Genomic DNA, 14,973 nt, shown 5'->3' with positions numbered 1-14,973 from the left:
TAAGGTACGTCTTGTTTCAGAAGGCAGTTTATTCTCACACGTGCGCACCTTTTATTTAAATGTCTCTGAGTACAAACTGTTTATTCATGTGACTGTTGTCTTTTTTGCTGATATAAAGTTTTTGTTATTTGGAAACATAAACATACATTTATTTTGGTCCTTTAAGAGGCTGATCCTAAACATCCTGTTAATATACAACATCCATCCATTATCTATACAGCTAATCTGGGGTCACAGGGGGGCTGGAGCCGATTCCAGCTGTCATTGGGCGAGAGGCGGGGTTACACCCTGGACTGTTCGCCAGTCAATCACAGGGCTGACACACAGAGACAGACAACTATTTATGCACACACTCACACCTACTGACAATTTTAAAGTCACCAGTGAACCTAACGAGCATGTCTTTAGACTGTGGGAGGAAGCCGGAGTACCCGGAGGGAACCCACGCATGCACGGGGAGAACATGCAAACTCCACACGCCAAGTAACACTCCCTATAGTTATGAAACAGCAGATCAAACTTTGAGTGTATTTCATTTTTAAATTAAACTGAAAGAATTCCACATTTTAGCTACTTTATGAACAGAAAATAAATGTTACAAGAGCTCCCTCACTTCAGAACCTACTGAAAATGTCCCTTACCTCCCGTGTTAGGACAATCAGATGGTATAAGGAAGACTAATTTAAAGAACGTGTCATTTTGTTAATGCCTTCTCTGGGTCTGTGAGGAAGAAAGTGAGACTGTGAGACTCCCCTTAATGAATCCAGATGCAAGAACTTTAAATCCAACAGTAAACTGGCTGAAACTAGATTCAGTACAAACACGTGTGCCGTGTAAATGTCAACATCCTGCTCACTTCTATCGCACCAACAATGCCTTCAACTGTTTTTGAAATCCCATCAGACTCCTGCAGCAACACTTACCTCTCTGTTTGTCTGTGACATGACTTTAAAAAGGAACTTCTGACGTATGCTGGTAATGTTTTATTTAGAGAGAAAGCAAATAAATCCTCATAAAAGTGCAGCAAACACTTTCATACATAAAAAAAACTAATCCACACTAAAATACATGCTGATTTGAACCTCTTTCTATACAAAACAGTTTGTACATACAGAAGACGCATGCCATATACAGTATAAACACTTCTGGATATAGGAGCGACCTGCGAGAGCAGACAGCTATTGTCAGGTTTGCTGGAAATGCAAAGTATCTCCTTGATGTCGAGTTTGTCGGAATAGAAAAAGCACTCCATTTTCATTTTTGAATTATTCATCCCTCTTAAGTGGGTTAACGTGCATTTAAAGAGCCCCCCTGTGTATGCATTTTGTGTACGTTAGTGCAAAGAAAACCCAGAAGGGAGAAGAAAAAGGAGAGGATTGTGCTCTTAACAGCCTTCTGTTTAGATCATGTCATGTTGCATTTGAAAGCTTTACTTAGAAGTTTGTTCTGCTCACATGGCTGACTTTGACCGTGTGGGTTCGCAGATTCAGGCGTCAAACTGAGACAAACTTCCAGTCATGTCAGGAAGTTTGTGTTTTCGTGAGGACGCAGCGGTCAAACGCAGAAACCTACACAATGAATATAGCAGGAATATTATAGAGATGTTGAATCTTAATCATGCTCTTAGCTATTTGTTAAATCGATAATAACTACAAAGAAGTTTACAAACGAACGCATCCCAATAAAAACCCCATCCTGAATACACTTGACTTGTCAGAGTACTTCCTGTTGGTGACATAAGAAGTGGAAATGTTGTGAATATTATTATTATTATATTATTCCGTTTGCTCGATCAACTTGCTGAGATAAAAACCTCCCTGTGTAGTTGATAACCATCATTACACATCATACGCCCACTTCTTCCGTTCCCCAGCAGCCTTCCCTCTGCCGCACAGCGACAAACTACACGTCTACGGGCAGAATAAACTCCCACTCCTTGACCTCACGATGCAACGTCACCAGCCAGATAACCTTCAAAGACAACTTTAATGCGTGTAAGAAGACATGAACGACAGACATCAAAGCTTACAAAGTGAGTCAACTCTAAAATAAAGATTTAAGAAATGATGCAAACTATGGCAACAACTTAGACACGTCTGCACCAACAAATATACAGTTTCTCTCAGGCTTTTAACTCTCGGTGTCTAATTGAATGCGTTTGGTTGTGGAGTTAGAACAATGCTTTTGTGCAAACTGCTTTTGAAAGGCATCAAAACTTAAATGAATTTCAAGGGAATATAATAAAACTATACATGTAGAGATAAAGCACAGCTGCTGTGATTACATCAAAGATGGAGGGAAACGATGAGATTGAAAGCTCCTCAGTCCTGCAGGAGAGAAAAGAAGATATAGAGGAGGAGACCCCCCGATATTTCCTCCACCCTTTCTGGCTGGAGAAGCAGCAGAGCTGCGTGAAGTGGGCGTTTCCCTTTGTCTTGCAGCTGTAGAATCTGTTGGTCTAGGCCAGGAATGACTCACGATATCATGATGTGCCGCTTATCCACTCCGCTGTGGGGTTTTCTGAGGGGTTGGTTATTGGTCCTTTTTGGAAATTGAGAACATTTTCCCGTCAAAATTAAATTGTCTCCTCGGGTTTCCATCGTGTGAACTAATCGCTTCCTTCCCCTTCATGTCCTTAAATTCATTAAACTGCACTTGGTCGTTTAAGACTCAACATGGTCCACAGGAGAGTTATTTTTCACCAGGTTTATTTGACAGTCCTCTCCGTAAAATGTATGAGGGGAGCGAGGTGGAGAAAAGACGCGAATGAGACGCGACACTCCAGTCTGCAGGTGGTCGAGTTAGAATGTCGTGCGATGTGGAGGTTTATAAAACGAACAAAACAAACCCTTGTGCCACTTTAGACAGGAACTCCCTTCTCTGTAATAACAGTGTAACCAGCCAACATTACAACAAGCGCATTAGACTGTAATTACAGAGAACGTGGAGCAGTTATATTTAACTGTTACTGAATGATTTTATTAGAAGACAGAGATGAGAGCAAAGACCCCGTATAGAAGAGCGCAGGGGTACGCAACCAGTAGCTGCTGCCCATCCATGGCCAACGCTGAGATGAAGATCTTTGAGGCTGAGAAACTGCACCAGCCAATGATCGCTGCCGTTATTATAATTCCCATCATGCCCCTGAAAAGGACAAGATTTAAGCAGTTAGCTTTGAATATTTACCTGTAAGAGAGCACTGTTTATACAGCTTAGTTAAACAAGGAGCTGAAACCCGTGTACTTACTGTAAAGAGAAGAGGACGCCAAAGCTGGAGAGGAGGATCATGGGAAGGAGGCAGTATCCCAGCACGCTGGCCACGCAGCCGAAGGAGACGCCCGTCATGCTCATAAGGTTGAGTAGGCAGTACATGCCGAGGCAACCGATCGCGCTGATACCGTACACATAGCCGAACTGGATCTTACCTGACTGTGAGCAGAGGAGCAGATTCAGTTATTGATCTGCACACAACTCCATAATGACAGCTCGAGTATAGATCTATGTGTCTTTGCCCATAAATAAGTCTGTTTTGACTGATTCAAGAATCATTAATCACCAACGTTGACCAATAAATTTACCAGGAGAAGTGTCGCTCCGAAGGCCAAACAGAAGACCATGGGGCCAGCCAGGTCTGTCTCATTCATGATGCTGCCGTCTGCTACCTTCATCGGATGGAGCACCGTCAGAGTCTTCTGCCATATGTGGTCAAAGTTGATCCCTAATTCTGAGACACAGAAAACACGCATCAAAACAGTTAGAGACTAAAACCATGATGAAAAAAAGTTGGTCGAAATATAAGACAAGAGTGAAGTCAAACTTTAAAGAGGTCAGGTCATATTAATTTTATTCTGTGTGAAGTACCGTAAAATCTGTAATACAAGTAGCATCAGAATATAAAACGCAGTCTGTTTTTGGGGGGTATCCCAGAGTGAAAAAGGTTTTATATATTTTTTTATTAATAAAAACGTGTATACGAGTTATTTCAACACTATTTCACTTTATTATCATTTGATACACACAAAGTATAGCTTATCATCTGTTTTCACAATGTTAAGTGTGCAATCCTGCTAGCTACCGGTGCTGTAGTTGAGCTCAGCCTGCGGTAACGTTCTGCACAGGCTGCACAGGCGATCATGCATATTATAAAGGTAAATTGGTCGCACCGGTATATAGGATGCAGCCAAGTTTTTAGATGAAAAATGTTGTGTGTTGTGATTTGTTTTGGGTCACTACAACTAATCCAATCATAATGATGCATACAAGAGAGAAGTGCAGCATACAGTTCTACAAACAGATGCTTAATTCTTAGTATTTTGTCTTAAAGAAAACGCTCATTAACATTGTTAATAAATAAACTTACTGTCAATTAACCAATAATTAAACGACTACCCTTTTTCATCATTTATTGAATGGAACTTGATAATGGAGGCTTATAAATACGAGGTGCTAAAAGTACCATTTAAAGCTGATGATAATCGGCACTGTTGCCACAACTGGCTGCTTGCATGTAATATTTTACAATCACAGAGTTACTGTCATTCACTCTCAATAACACTCTTTTGCTATAAAAATCCCACCTGTGAGCACTTACCTCGAAACGAGCATGTATCAAAATCGTACAGGTAAAATACGAGAGAACAGGAACCCTCTTAAAATCAAGTCCCTCAACATCACTCACAGGTGAAGTTCCACCTTCTCCAACGCACCATTCACACACTGAGTATCAATTGGAGCATCTACTCATCTGCTCAGCGTTTTATTTGGGATGAAACCGCTGGCATTTTCTTGTTTGAGAATAAGAGTGTCGAGCAGGGATACAGCGGGTCAAGATATGATGGGAAAAAGGCAATTTTTTGATCCCAAAATATTCTCTAAAGCATGTCTGTAAAATGAGTTGACAATTTGGCTGCAGCACTAAAACAAAGCCTTGCAGTGTTTTTAGCTATAGTGCATTGTAGGTGAGTATTTTAATAACATACACCCATGATGCAACACTAATTATTGTAGATACAGTTTGGCAAAAAGGTTAAATTACCTTTACTGTGTTGCCTCAAGAGTTTTAACAGCAACAGCACAAACACATGCAGTACAGAACACAGGTTTATGTAATTATATTCCTGCCGTCATCTCTTTAACTTGAAATAAGCATCCTTTCCTCAGTGCTGGTTTGTGCTAATCTTCAAAGCTTTTTTATTTGTGTTGGAGTGCTGATAAATTTTAGAAAAAAGTCTGGTCTGCAAATGTTACAGTTGCTGTCAGGTAGCCAGGCTTTGATCTGCCGGGTCTTTTTATTCTCTCAGAACTTTCTCGCCGTTATGAGTTTCTCTGACTCGGCAGGGGATTGGAGCAAGCCAAGGAAACTGTAATTTCATGGCGTATGAAGAGACGCTGCAGATGCATTTCAATAGGAAAAACATTATTTCATATTTTTCGAAATGTAACTGGTGCCAAAAGCTGGAGACAGTGCCACTAATGATCATTTTCATTATCTGAATTAGAATTTCTTTACTACTTTACACTTAATTATATGACGAAGCACAGGTAATAAATATTCAGTTACGTATAAAGCAAAAAAAAAAGCAATAGCAATAAATTGACAGATTAATAACTAATACTACTACTACTAATTTAACCACAATTAAAAATTCTAATAATCACACAAGCTACATGTATTGATTACTGGCTATATTTCTGCACTCCTAAGTGAGAAACATTATAAGACAGAGATGTCATAGCATCCAAGTTGAATGCAACATACCTTCTAGCAGTGGTGGCTCATCATCGAAGCTGCTACCGTACATGGATTGTGAAGGGGATGGGGTATAGGTCTGTGCGGGCTGGAAGATTTGTCCTGTGTACGGCTGCTGGGGCTGCATCATCCCGGGGGAAGCGTATCCCATGGGCTGGGAGTAGTCATACTGACCGTACTGCCTGGGAATCATATAATTACAAAGCTCAACAGCACTCTCTTACATAAGACACGTTCAATGATTCCAGCCTAGAAAACAGCCTATTTCTAGGGCTAACAGTGCAGCAATGCAAACTTGCTTTCAACATTTCCTATTTGCGTTAATATAACAACACAGCAATCTTCATCTCTTAGCTTCAAATTGAGTCAAGTCAAATATCATGCTCAGTCAGCAGGAGTGGTTAGTCTTTAGAGCTGCTAAAGGGCAAATAAAGGAATAATAAAGTTGTTATTCGATGTATTATCAGGAGGGCTTTCTTCACTCACTTGTTGTAGGGGTTTTCAGCGTTGCCGTAGGCATAGCCGGCCTGATTTTGGTCATCGACACTGTAGCTGGACTGGTAAAAGTCTGTGTTGAAATTGTCAAACCCTGACATCTCTCACTCTGAAAGAAACAAAAGAGCAGAAACAAGAACACGACTTATCAGCAAGGATGTTTATTATTAAGTGCGAAGGCAAAGTGGGCATTAACAATAAAATGATGAATTCGTAAATGCAATTTTATTGGAGCGTGTTCAGCAGCAGACTGCTGTCCCAGTCCTGCTCCACAGACACACTCAGGAACTCTTTTATCCCCCTGGCCATAAGACTGTACAACTCCTCTTGGTGATGGCTGATGAATTTACCCCAGGACAGCAATATGACACTCTAATGCTAATCTATTATGGTTAATGATCTTTATGCACCTTTATAGTTTTGCACTAATTCTGCTCATGTTTAAATGTGCACTACCTCCATACAGCCACTACTCAATATTGCGGTGTATATTTGTATTTTTAAGAGCCTTTATTCTTATTTTTCTTACGTGGCTAACGGGGTGGGGGGTGACAGATGTGTAATGTCATGTGTCTTGTAAGCTACTGGATGCCTACATTTTTCTCGGGGTCAATAAAGTATCTATCGATTGGTCGACTTTGCTCTGTAAATAAAGTCAAACTAGTGATCAACATTAGCTACCTACGCGACAGAAATATTTGTCTCATAAAACATTTGAATGCCTATCCCTTTAAATTTAACGAACATGACTAAAACATTGCATAAGTGAGCCACCATAAATAAAGCTAATCACGGTACAACAGTATAATCTGAATGCAACTGTGAGCTAAAGCAGCTAGCGTAACTTATACAGTCAACTTGACATAAAAGAAGTAAAAAAAGAATGTTAGAATATTGCCACTGTATTCTCATCAATAACTATCAACTGATTCGTCAACCACAACCCACTTAAAGGATAAATGCATTAATCTTGTAAAGATCCGGCAAAAGCATCAACTGTTTGGGTGGCTAACGTACCGTTAACTCTGCAGGTAGCTGGTGAGCTAATGCTAGCTCAGTGGTGGAGACCTGGCTTGCGTATTATGTGTATAACGTCAGCAGTGGTTTTGATATTCCACTTATTATCTCTCACAGAATTATAATTCTTAAGCTATAAAAGCATCACTAACGTGTACACTTACCTGTGATGTCCGGCAAATCTTCCCAAAGCCCTGCCAACTTGGTTGCGGCTGCTACGTGTCAAGAGAAAGGTACCTCTTCCGGGATGTTACGAAGCCGACGGGAAGCCGTGAGGGACAATCTCAAAATGCCCATTGCAGAGAAGGTGGCGCGTTCTTTAGACGACTGGTGGTATTACATTATAATCAAAAGCATTCACAGATTTATAAACTGGGCTGCAGTATAAATATTTAAATAGTAAAGAGAGTTGTTATCACCGTAGAAAAGTTTCTAAGTAGAAATAATTGGAGGGCTGAATGTTTGTCCTTCTTCAGTCCTCTTGCCTAAGTTGCAGAGAGTGGGGTGACATAATGAAAGCAGAAATATTCTAATTCTTAGGGTAAACATACATGAAATACTAGCCTATATTATAGTGTTATGTATTACCCAGAGTGAACGTACTAATAAAGCATAAAATGATAACCTGCTACATGTAAAAATATTAAATTTACAAAGAAATGCTGTGACATCTCTATTTACTAGGCTACGTTATCCATCACAAGGAATAAGACCAAAATGGGGTTTGGCCCTTAGTTTGCTAAAAACAGGCTCTAAGAGTAACTAATAGATATATAAGGTAAAAGATGATTTAATAGGACACGCCCTGTGCACCCAGCAAGAACAAAGGTCTCTTTCATTACGTGGCAGAGGAGCAGATCAATCACTCTGCCTGTGCAGCAGAACTTCACTGTAACCAAATACTGTAGGTGGATCCGTCCTCTTTGATGATGGCAGATAATGTAGAATAATAAGCTGGTGAGAGGAAGCACAGACAAAAGGGAACAAGAGGCAGAGAGCCTGTGTGTTTGGCCTTTGAATGGCAGAGTACAAATGAGAAACAATCAGTGAATAATCCTTGGTGGTCCCCTTTACTAACCTTTATGTCTTTATATTATTATTAAAGATAGTCAAAAGTAAGATTCTGACAGGTCGAAAATATCATAAAAAATTGGCTACTACCTCTTTAAATGTAATCAAAAGTAAGGTAGCTCAATCTGACAGGTGGGATAGCCTATTGTGACAGGTAGAAAATGTCAATAAAAAACCTTTTCAAAGAGTCTTAAATAAATAAAGCCAACAAAAAGAACAAAACAGTGAGATGACATAAGACTGACAAAAAGATCCCCAAATACTAACAATCTTGGCCTCCCGTTGCTTCTTAAAACTAGACTATTTCTACCTCAGTGTCGCAGTAATAAAGGGAATTATTTATATACACTTGGAGCCTTGATGTTTGACTTGCTCCTATAGCCCTGAGTTACAGACTCTTTACAGAGCAAGAAATGGAAATAAATAAAAAAGTGTAAAAAGGCACAGAGGAAAACCTTGTCATTATTCAGCCTCCTTCATCTTTGACAGAGGAACTCAGATTGAGTTATGGGTCTCGGGGCATAAATCCAAAGAGAAACATTTAAGTCAGTTGTGAGCTGTTGCCTCAACAAGGCTGCATAAGTTAGGAGGGCATATTTTTTTCTCTTCGGCAGCGACCTTTGGGGACCAGCTGTCACACTTTGTTTCCTTTTGAAGGCAGTGCTGGCAACTTCAATTCAGCCTTTGCATTAGGGAAATGCAACCTATAAAACATCAAAAGTTGGGTTAAGTGAGAAAATAGATTAGGAAAAGAGGCACGAGGAAACCTTTGAGCCCTGCAGACCTGACGTGGATCATGTCGCTGCCTCTTGATGAACAAAATCAATTAGATGTACAGAACTTGAACACCCATGACTAATAAGAGAAAAATCCCCTCCACTCCGCTGCCTCTCGTCCTCCTCTGTACTTCTAATCATGTCTAAACTTGAAGAACATGCCTTTATTCTTAATCCACTTAATGAAAGAAAATTGAATGGAGCCACAGAGGGTAATTGAATCAGGGCAGTGTATTTGACGTATGCTGTCATAATTGCCTTCTTTTATAAAGTCTCTACTGTAGTCCTGCTGTCAATGCCTGGGTGGGTGTGTGAATTAAAACTACTGAATTCCCTCCAACCACCTACTGCACCCCCAGTCAAGCTTTCTTTCTCCACCTCTCACAGAAGAAGGAAAAAGAAAGCTGTCCGATTATATGTCGACTAAAAAATATGCAGATGGGAGATTATTTTTCTCCTTCGCACTCTGAACATGTGAGTGACCGTGACACACACAGGTCTATTTTTAGCAGACTTGGATGTGCACATTTCCTCAGAACATTTACATGATTAAATTCCTTTAATTCATCTAATTGAATTTCCTGCCATCCCGTGATACGACTGATGCGCAGATCATAAATTAGTGGGCATCTGGTACTTGTAGAGTCCATTTGTGTGAAGCAGCCTTCTTCAGTCTGTAAGCGAGCGGCACGAGCACTAAATTAAAAATCAGCAGCTGAAGGGTTTGTGAAGTTTGTTTCTTCCAAAATGAGATTTCCACCCACTCGATATTCAACAGCTTCTGACAAAATGATGGTCATCATGAGAACGCTTTTCACTCTGGAACATAGTGATGATTCGCGTAATACCAGAGCATTTACTAAATTATGATATGAAGCAGCAAATGCTATTATACAAAATAATGTAGGAAATCTTATCATAATTGCTCTTTATTATAAATGGATTTGGGATTTTTTTCTAGGAACCATTTTCCTGTCAATTCATGCAGTAATTAAAGCATTACTCAACACAGACAGAAAGTGTGTGCAGCCACATAATAATGTGCCTCATTTCTTTGATATTCTTATATTTTCTTTATCAAAAAGTAAAACATGCACCATTTAAGAAGTGTATTTTCCTGTCCTGATATAGATTAATCCGGCGACCAATTTGTGTAGCTGCCATTACTGCGGTGGTAATCTCTATTTACAGATTCTACATAGTAGAATCTGTAAAAGTGTTCTGGTTTCTGTTTGAACTACGCTTGTAGTCTGTGTTATATTGACCAATCACGTATCAGCAGGCTGCGACGTATGCAGGAAAAACAGTCAGTCTGGAGAGCAAAAGCAAGTGATCTGCTGTAATGACATCCTGACTCCGAACAGCATCATCTGACGATGATTAAGCTTCTTATTGATCTCTATAAACAGCTAACAACTAATAATCCTTCTAGATCTAAAATTTAACTTGAGATTAATTCCCTTGATGCCCTGTGATTGACTGGCGACCAGCCCAGGGTGTACCCCCCGCCTTCCGCCCAATGACAGGTGGGATAGGCTCCGGCCCTCCCGGGACCCTGAACAGGATAAGCAGTATACATAATGGATGGATGGATGGGTGGAATTCCCTTGACGCTGTGTCATGAAAGCCTTTCAAAGTTCAGATTTCCCAACTTCCTCGAATGCATCAGATCGATCCGACCTCTGTTCAACAAACAAGCATTTTAAAAGCATTTTTTTTTCTCCTCTTTAGGACAGACCTGACAAAGCTTAATTTTTACTTCTTACAAATCTGCATCATGATGAAATTTCGGCAAAGGTATGACCCGTTAATTATAGTACATCACAAAAAAACTGTTTCTATTTCTGTAACAATGCAGCACACAGAAAAGGAAGTAAGAGCTGCATTTAATCTTCACAGACTAGTTACATTGGCAAACACGTCATATATTAATATTTTGTATTTGTTTGCTAATACAACAGGTCTGTAATGATGCGTCATGCAGCTCTTACTTGATTATGCTAACTAGCTAGTAGAGAAACGAGTGGGGGTCAGTCAGTCCTCTTTCTCACGTCTGCAGTATGTGCAAAACGCTGCTACTCGATTTTTAACAGGTACACGAAAGCGCGATCATATCTCCCCCGTACTCGCCTCCCTCCTCTGGCTCCCTGTCCATTTTAGAATTAATTTTAAAATTGTATTACACGTTTTTAAGTTACTCCATGGACTGGCTCCCTCTTACCTATCAGACCTTTTAACCCTACCCCACCACAAGCATTCGGATCTTCTGAGCAGTCCTTGCTGGTCGTCCCTCGGGCTGAACGGAAACTTCGGGGTGACCGCGCCTTCTCAGTTCTTAGCCCCAACCTGTGCAGCTCATTGCCTCCTCTTATATATTCCTCTTAACTGATGTGGATCTGAGGAGGGCTAAGGCACCGGTGACCCCTGCTTCCACCCAGGGAGTCAGTGTGGACATTGTGGAGGACTACAAGTACTTGGGGGTTTTTATTTGGATAATAAACTGGGCTGGGCCAAGAACACTGAAGCCGTCTACAAAAAAGGCCTGAGCCACCTCTATTCCCTGAGGAGGCTGAGGTCCTTTAACACCTGCAGGACGATGCTGAGGATGTTTTATGAGTCTGTGGTGGCGAGTGCTATCCTGTTTGCTGTTGTGTGCTGGGGCAGCAGGCTGAGGGAGGTTGACACCAACAGACTCAACAAACTGATCCGCAAGGCCAGTGGCGTTTTGGGGGTGGAGCTGGACTCTCTGATGGTAGGAGGATGCTGTCAAATTTATGGGTTATCTTGGACAATGTCTTCCACCCACTCCATGATTGACTGACACACAGACACCCATTTTAAACTGTGCACTGAACTGAACTGCTGTATTGAGACATTTTCCCCCCCAAAGTTAAAGTTTATCATGACTGTTAGAGCAGCCGATGGCTCCACAGGTTCTTCCTGATGTCCTTTACATCATTGTCTATAGTAAAGTTACACAGAAACTAACGGTAAAAGTAGAAAATTGTTCACTTCTCAGCACAGCTTGCATTCAAACGTGCAGCTGTTGTGGGGAACCGCCATCACAGTAATGGCGGCTTGTCAACTTGCGGTAATTCCTCGGTGTAGTGTATAGGAGTGATAACAAGCAGCAACTGTGAGGCTTAAAAATGCAAAAACGCAGAAGTGAAAAAAAAAGAAATGCAATTCCATGAATGGCCACCAGGAGCTGGCTCCTTCAGCGAGTCAATCCCCATAGAGGCCCATATTAAAATGTCCAACTTTACTGCAGTACCAAAGATGCTTACAGGCTGTTTCAATCAATGGTTAACTTTTTAAAAAGGGGCTGAGTTTAACACAGTGTAACACGTTTTTTAAATTATATTTGGGCTTAAAGTGAAATATAATTAAGGTCGCATAAGGATGATGTTAGCTGTTAGCTAGGTGTCACCTCAGCTCATTCAATAACCAAACTTAACCTCTCTGCGGATATTTTTTGGACATATATTAATTGCTGTGTGAGGAATTGTACTAACACACCTCTATAAGAAGTTAGTGGACCTGTTGTTTTTACTTTTCTGTAACAACTGGTGCTCAGAAAAAGACTCAAATGCAGGGATCACACAGAGAGGAGCAGGCGTAAAATCAAACAGTTTACTTTAAGCCAGGCAGTAGGTCATACACAGGAGGTCAGTCAGGACAGCAACAGTACAGATCAGGGTCAGGCTTTCACTCAGTATCCAGGAACAATCCAAGGTCAAACAGTAAACAGACTTACAGAGGGGATTAGGCAAAATCAGAGTCCAAAAGGCAAAGCAAAGTTCAAAAACACACAAAGGCAAAACACGAGAAAAAAGGCTGGAAAGCTTGTTGAAGAGAAAGAAGACAATCTGGCAGAGTACAAGTGAAATGGTGCTGGTATAAATACTGAATGACTGATCGGAAATAGACAACAGGTGTGGCTGATTGCAAGGCGGGAAACTTACAGGAAAGGACATCAGGAAATGAGGAGGAAGCTAAACTTAACAAAATAAAACTGCAAGTACAAGCAAAAACAGAGTCCATCACAATCAGAATCAAGACACTTTTCAGTCACTTAATGAAATTATTTTCATTTATACGTCATATCGTGACACATACATGTCGAAGTTTGGGTGGCAAGCATACAGTGGAGTTCTGCCATCCTTCTCTCATTGGCCCCTTGTTGTGATCAGGGACAGAACCTGCTCGTGCGTGTTCTACCTGTCCAAACAGATTTAGAAGCTCCTAAAACAAGTCTAATTTTAATGAGCATAGCATGGGCTCTGCTTCGTCTTCATCTACTCTTAAGTTACTCTGCGGTTTCACTACCCAGTTTCCATATTTTCAGTAACAAGGTTTGGCCATTTTAATTCTATTCAGTAGGATAAACAGAATCATGCTGGACATAAATTAGTTTTGGCCCCGGGGGCTAACACAGCACTATTTTGTTATTGCAGATCAAATGATGAAAAGTCAATATTATTTCCACACGACAGCATCCTGGGAGTTGCTGTTTAGAGCGTTTCCAGAGTGCAGAATCAACATCTTAAAATTAAAACCCCATATCATCCAACTTCTTAAGTTGTTGACACAACGATCAATTACCATTGATTTAATATCACGGTTGGTGCCAAGATCAATTTGCTTGTATAGCAAACTGCTAATAAGCAATGTTCGCCTCCAACATAATATATCTTTAAACTTGTATTTTTTCACAAAGTTTTCCCGTATGTCTTCTTATTATATTGGAAAAGACTCTGAAATCCTTAAGTACATACACAGTACTTTTATTGCTATTAATTAAAACAACATCAATATTATATTTTAGACATGAATATTCAGTTTAAAAGGCCAATATCACGCTGAAACTTCCCTCTCTTCTTTGTGTATTTTTCCATCTAACTGAAAGTAATGATGTGACAGAAGTAAGAGTGGGCCTGAGGCTGAGAAGTCGAGATTCCTTCAGGGACCTCTGTGAAATTGCCAACTCACATTATCTGATCATCAGTCTGGCCACTCAATGCCAGAAAAACCTCCCTCAGATGCTCTCGCAGGGTTTTTATCATCAGTTTCGGGTTTTTAATGCACTTCGGAAGTTTCTGAAGTTATGATGAAGTGTTGCAATTTCTTCGGCGTATTCTGTCAGCCTTCCCACTTCCCTCCTTTCCTGGATTCTTTATTTCTACTTTGTCCTATAGTACCCAGAATGCCTTTTGCTCTAACTGTTCAGGGCTGATGCAAAACCTGAAGTCTACTACTTCTTGTTGTAGATAAGTGGGTGATTTACTGCTACACTGCATTTCAGGGAGAGTTCACATCATCAGATAAAACAAGGAAATAAGCCTAGAGAAAACCTGGTTATGACAATATTTGGGCCGTGCTTTCACTCTGGGTAAAGAAGATAAAAACTTAATGAAACTCTATTGCAGTCTTGACATGCACACGCAGTGATAGAGCTTTATTTCAAACTGCAAATGTAGCTGCAAACCAAACTAAGACGTTTTATTCCTGTAGACTATCCTATCCTGTTTGGGGTGACTCCCCCCTCCTGATGAGATTACTGATGGCAGGAGGGAACAGAGACCCACTAAACGCTCAATTATACATCTTATAGTCACAGAAATAATTCATTTTCACTGTGTGTGCAGAGGACCTCATTGCTCTAGTTTCTCTTTGAAATTAAAAGAGTATACGTGTTGAATTAGGAGATAATTTCCCTGTAAATCAGCGACACATTTGCAGCATTAATTATACACTATACTGAACATTCTTCAAAGTCTTTACAGCAAGTCGCTGATGGTGTGAACTGAAGAGTAAAATTGGATCGTACACCTTTAAAAGGGTTTCACACTTCTCAGGATTTCT

General features: G+C 40.4%; 1 protein-coding gene across 1 annotated transcript; it reads right to left on the bottom strand.

Annotated features, from left to right (window-relative positions):
- Nucleotides 1-970: 970 nt before the first annotated feature.
- yipf5 (Yip1 domain family, member 5) lies at nucleotides 971-7,505 on the bottom strand. The gene is made up of 6 exons (XM_069677804.1): nucleotides 7,426-7,505; nucleotides 6,236-6,353; nucleotides 5,759-5,931; nucleotides 3,579-3,724; nucleotides 3,248-3,429; nucleotides 971-3,144 (listed from the first exon to the last, which is right to left on the bottom strand). The coding sequence occupies exons 2-6, from the start codon at nucleotides 6,343-6,345 to the stop codon at nucleotides 2,982-2,984; spliced, it is 774 nt and encodes a 257-aa protein (XP_069533905.1). The 5' UTR covers nucleotides 6,346-6,353; nucleotides 7,426-7,505; the 3' UTR covers nucleotides 971-2,981.
- Between the last annotated feature and the right edge of the window lie 7,468 nt (nucleotides 7,506-14,973).

Source organism: Semicossyphus pulcher, unplaced genomic scaffold (genome assembly GCF_022749685.1).
Source record: "Semicossyphus pulcher isolate SPU_LCO1_2020_fin unplaced genomic scaffold, fSemPul1.0.p SCAF_10, whole genome shotgun sequence".
NCBI classification, from domain to species: Eukaryota; Metazoa; Chordata; class Actinopteri; order Labriformes; family Labridae; genus Semicossyphus; species Semicossyphus pulcher.
Note: the sequence above shows the minus strand (reverse complement) of the source record. Positions and strands in the feature narration are given on the sequence as shown.

Excerpts from the sequence above, each read along its gene's own strand:
- yipf5 (XM_069677804.1), bottom strand. The coding sequence starts at position 6,345 with ATGTCAGGGTTTGACAATTTCAACACAGACTTTTACCAGTCCAGCTAC. Across the intron at positions 3,430-3,578 it reads TCGGAGCGACACTTCTCCTG|TCAGGTAAGATCCAGTTCGG; the intron begins GTAAATTTATTG and ends CTCTGCTCACAG. Across the intron at positions 3,145-3,247 it reads GGCGTCCTCTTCTCTTTACA|GGGCATGATGGGAATTATAA; the intron begins GTAAGTACACGG and ends TGTCCTTTTCAG.